This window comes from Castor canadensis, chromosome 3 (genome assembly GCF_047511655.1).
Source record: "Castor canadensis chromosome 3, mCasCan1.hap1v2, whole genome shotgun sequence".
Taxonomy (NCBI): Eukaryota; Metazoa; Chordata; class Mammalia; order Rodentia; family Castoridae; genus Castor; species Castor canadensis.
In genome coordinates this window covers 69,858,183-69,862,924 of record NC_133388.1, presented here as the reverse complement: position 1 = coordinate 69,862,924, position 4,742 = coordinate 69,858,183, and the positions used below count along the sequence as shown (strand labels likewise).

Below are 4,742 nucleotides of genomic sequence, written 5' to 3'. Positions count from 1 at the left end.
CACTAAGTGTTGGCTCCTTTTTGGTCTGAGGAGATAACCATCCCATCTATTTGAGTTCTGGACCAGAAAAGGTAGGGTAATAGTGTTTTCCTAGCTACAAACTGAAGCACATGAATTGTATTAATACACCCATTCTGCATTTTATAAAATGTCCTAAAATCTACTCCTCCTACCTAGGCAAGAGGTCTGTCCTAGGGATGAAAACAATTAGAGCCTAAACCTAACTTTCACAAATTACTTCTTGGGAAATCTGCTGCTGTAAAATCATTCAGTAGAATGAGACTGAACTGACAAAAAAACAAAACAAAAAAACCTCTTCAAAACCTGTATTATCACTGTATTGTAACAAAACAGGTACATTGAGAGATGCAATACATTTAAAATATGCTTAACTGCTTTTTGAAAACAAGGTATTAAATAAGTTAGCCACCTGCCTGTTCTGCAAGGTGACCTTGGGACAGGCTGTTTTCTCTGGAGGTTTCTTCCACTGTGAAATACAGGATGTTGTGCAATAGCTTGCATTTCTCCTTATATGAGAAATGCATTTCTCCTATATGCCTGGCACACTGCTGTTTTTACGTGGATTGTCTTGTGCAATGTTCACAACAGCCCAGTAACTAAAACTAGTCTTAGAGGCAAACATCTGCTAACATGTCAGTACAGTGCCATTTCTGAGCCCGTCCTAGGAACTCCCACTATTACAGGTGAGATCTTCCCTAGCTCTATAAAACATGAATTCAGCATCTCCCGCTTGTCCAAACTAATTTTCTAAAGTGGAAGTGGGGTCCTGAAACAGGTTAGATTAAGAGATGAAAGAGCATGGTAACAGACAGTCTTTCAGCCACAGCCAGCCAAGTGGCTTATTACAACCCCCAGCCTGAGACTGGCATTTTCCGTTCTGCTAGCAACAGCCTCCCTCCCACCCACAGGCTCAAGAGCTGCCTGCAGACCGGGGAGGGTGTGAGAAGCTGCTCTCTAGAAGAATTCCACGCTACCTGCTCCTCTGAGGATCCCAGGGCAGCTCGACGAGAATGAGCAAGGTAATTCTATTTGTAAAAATCTGTTTAATAAATATACATCTTATAGGTACCAAAATAATTACCAACAAAATACACTATATACACCATTTACAAGAGGGCAATGCAAACGAAACATCTGGTTATTACATGGCAGCACACATCTGGGCCCACGTATTAAATCCATGGTGATTCAAGCAAGAGCACAATAAGTAAATGTGCCATCGAATTCTGGATAACCTTCTCTAAAACCCCACAAAGATGAAGTTTAAAAGAGGTTTTCTTTTAATTCCAATTATCTTTCTTGTCTTTCCACACAAAGTTCACAAAGATAACTAAATGAGGCTGATCCACCACAGTAAAATGTTAGGAGCCAGGCAGTGTGCAGAGCGGTGGTAAGTATACCCTTTCTTTTTTTTTTCCTCTCCCCCCCTCTTTTTTTTTTTTTTTAGAAAAATAAAACTCTTTTTTGTACAAATATACAAATGTACAAATATACGTCTTCTTTTTGACACTTTCTTCTCATAATGTCAGGCGCTGGCCTCCAAATACACAGTCATCATAAGGCAACTAAAAACAAGAGAAAAAAAAGACATGTTAAACTTCTAGAACTTTGCCAAGGATGCTGGGATGACAGGAGGGCTACTGGAAATGACCCAAGTGTTTTTGGACTCCTTTCTCCATAACTCAAATAGAATGACCCTTACAGGTTGCAGGAGTTTTCCTCCTTAAAAAAAAGGCTAAGCTATTTATTACTGGGGGTACAGCCCAGTAGTAGAGCAAATGCCTAGCATGTGTAAGGGCCAGAAAGAAAAAGAGCAAACTATTAAAACAAAAGAAGAGAAATTCTGTCAGGATACTGGTTCTATATGCTGAAGTTATGTGATTCCTATGATGAAGAGTTGCTCTAGGGACCTGGGAGGGCCATTTTTAGCACAGTGTTGGTGATGTTAGTGGAGACTCACCTCATCTTCTGTGAACTCTGACTCTGTGTCATAACTCTCTTCATCCTCGCTCTCAGGCAGCATCTGGAGATTTTCCAGGGTGAGCTGGCCCAGCTGCTGCTGTATCCGGGTGCTCGGGCGGCCCCAGGTGAGCTGGTATGGGGAGTAGCCTTGGTAGGTAACTCTGTTGACATCAGCCCCACACTTCAACAAGAGCGACACCAGGTCAGGATTCTGCAGGTCCACTGCGAGGTGGAGGGCTGTCCTGCCATTACATGGCTCCTGAAACCAAAAGCAATCAGATGTTTACAGCACATCTGGAAATTCTGCTGCAACAAGAACATGTCTAGTGGTTATCAAGGAGCCTGACTTGCTCCACCTGCAGGCACAAAGCACTCACCTGAGCATTGACATCAGCACCCAAAGACACCAGATGCTCCACGATGCCCAGATAGCCATGGATGGACGCTAAGTGCAGACATGTGTGGCCTAGAAGAAAAGGCAAAAAGTTTAACCACTCCTTTCAATTCTCACACCTGAACCAGAACCTCTTCCCTACTCTTTTGTGGGACAGTCATGTCTTTTGAACTTTAAGAACTCAGAATCTGTGTTCTGAATGAATTTCATAAAGGCATCAAATAGGCATTGTTTGTCCATATTTCTCAACCTTTCACATACTGTAAGTATAAACTTTTGCCTGTTCTCCTCAGATGGGCCTACCTTTCTCCTCCCCTTGTTATCTACCCTTGGTTGGGGCAGGCAGACATACCATTGTAGTTGGTGGCCTGCAGGATGGACTGAAGGTGCTGTGTTGTGCAGGTCTGCGTCAGGACTCCTACACTGGCCAGACAACCCTGCTCACAGGCAAGGTGTAGGGGGGTATTTCCTCGAAAGTCTCGGAGCTCAGGATCACAGCCAGCTTCCAGAAGTGCCTCTGCGATTTCTGGCTGGTTGGTGATCACAGCCAAGTGGAGTGGAGTCTACAGATGCAATCAGTGACAGAAGGGGGTAAGTCATGGAACAAACCCATAATCTGAGTTCCCTGAGCCCCAGACATCTCCAGGTTGTGGACACTGCTCCTCCCAGCCAGGTATCGGTGGGGGGGGGGGGGGGGCGGCGGGGAGGGAGCGCCAGGCAAATGCCAGAGGCCCAAGTGTGTCATAAAGACCTCACCAAACCAAGGGAATTTTCTTCGGCCTTTAGGATGCTGGCTAATTTGAATGTAAAAGGCCAGGGCAGATAAGGACCCTGTGGCTTTTCATTTAGAAAGGATCTGTGGGCGCTGTGCTACACCCAGCTCCACCGCGGGGAGTCAGAGAGGTCACAGGGCTGGGAATGCGACGCACCTGCTGCAGATTGTTCTGGAAGTTGAGGAAGGCCAGGTCGCCCTTCACCTGGCGAATCACTTCCATGGTCAGTGCCTTCTCTTCGTGGATGATGGCCAAGTGCAGGAACCTGCGGGGAAGACAGGGAAACCCCCAGGGGTGGTGAGCACAGTGCGTGGGGCCAGGGAGGCGCGGGCTGCGGGGGATTGCGCAAGGCCGGGGTTTCTGGAGGCCGAGGCCGCGGTGTTTTCCACGAGGTTATTATGAGCTGAGTGTTCCTGGCAGGGGCCCAGGGACTTTCCGGGCCCCACCCCCTCCGCGCCGGGCGCCGGCCGGGCCGCCCCGCCCCCCGCGAGCCCGGAACGCCCTGTACTTCCCGTCCCCGCCGCGCCGGCCCGGCGCGGTGCACCCGAGACCTGGCGTCGCCGCCGTCGCCCCGCCCCCGGCCGCGAGGTCGGCCCCGGCTGGGGGGAGGGGTGCGCGGTGGGGCGCCCGGCCCCCCAACGCGGCCCCCCGCAACGGCCTGCAGCGGCCCGGGCGCCATGCAGGCCCCGCGCCCGCCCGCCCGACTCCGCCACCCCGCCAGGCCACTTACGAGTCTCCGTCTTCGGTGAGCTGCTGCTTCCAGGGCTCGGCGCCGCGCGGCGCCTCCTGCGGCTCCAGACGGATCTCGCGCAGCTCCTTCACCATCTGCTCGTACTCCTCGTCCTTCATGGAGTCCAGGCCGCTGTCGTGGCGGTCATCCAGCAGCCGCTCCTTCTTCAGTCCGTCCCGCAGGCCCTCCATGGCCCACTCCTGGGCGTGCTCGGCCGGCTGGAACATGGCGCGCTGAGAGCTCCGGGCGCTGTCCCCAGGTGCGCTGGGCGGCGGGCTGCGCGCTGGCTCGGCGGCGGCGGCGGCGGTGCAGCGGGCAGGACGGCGTGCTCGACTGTTGTGGGCTCGCCAGCGCCGCCGCGGCGCCCTATAAGCGCTGGCAGGGGATTTCTCCGGGGCGGGGTCAGGCGCGGGGAATTTCCAAGCCAGTCAGACCAGAAAAAGAGAACTGGCCTCGGCCTTGGCGGAGCAGCCCTGAGCTCTGGGCCGGGGTTCATTGGAGAAACTCCCTGAGATGAGCCACTGGGGTCAAGTACAGGGAACTTTTCGAGGAGCCCTGAGTGGCTGGAAAGTCCTCCCGACCAGGCCCCCTCCCCCTCGGTACTTCCCTGCAGCCTGCACTCTGTAAACCTGGCCCTCTGCAAGAGCCCTTCTGTCCCTGGGGTTTCCCACCATCGATTTGATTTGGGGTCGTTGGCTGCTGAGATCCCAAGGACGCAGACCTGCTCCTGGGCGGTTCCTCTTTGGGGTTTGCCAACCCGCGGGTCCTTTCCGTTTTATGATCTTTTGAGAACGCAAGAGTGGAAATGATGGCTAGGTGTCGGGATTTGCTGGTTCCAAATGACCTGCTACGAGGAAGGACG

At 52.1% G+C, this 4,742-nt stretch overlaps 1 protein-coding gene across 1 annotated transcript; it reads right to left on the bottom strand.

Moving 5' to 3' along the window:
- Positions 1 to 1,044: 1,044 nt before the first annotated feature.
- Positions 1,045 to 4,107, bottom strand: Nfkbia (NFKB inhibitor alpha). Its single transcript, XM_020180764.2, has 6 exons — positions 3,881 to 4,107; positions 3,307 to 3,415; positions 2,730 to 2,940; positions 2,361 to 2,449; positions 1,982 to 2,242; positions 1,045 to 1,586 (listed from the first exon to the last, which is right to left on the bottom strand). Exons 1-6 carry the CDS (start codon positions 4,105 to 4,107, stop codon positions 1,539 to 1,541), a joined length of 945 nt encoding a protein of 314 aa, XP_020036353.1. The 3' UTR covers positions 1,045 to 1,538.
- Between the last annotated feature and the right edge of the window lie 635 nt (positions 4,108 to 4,742).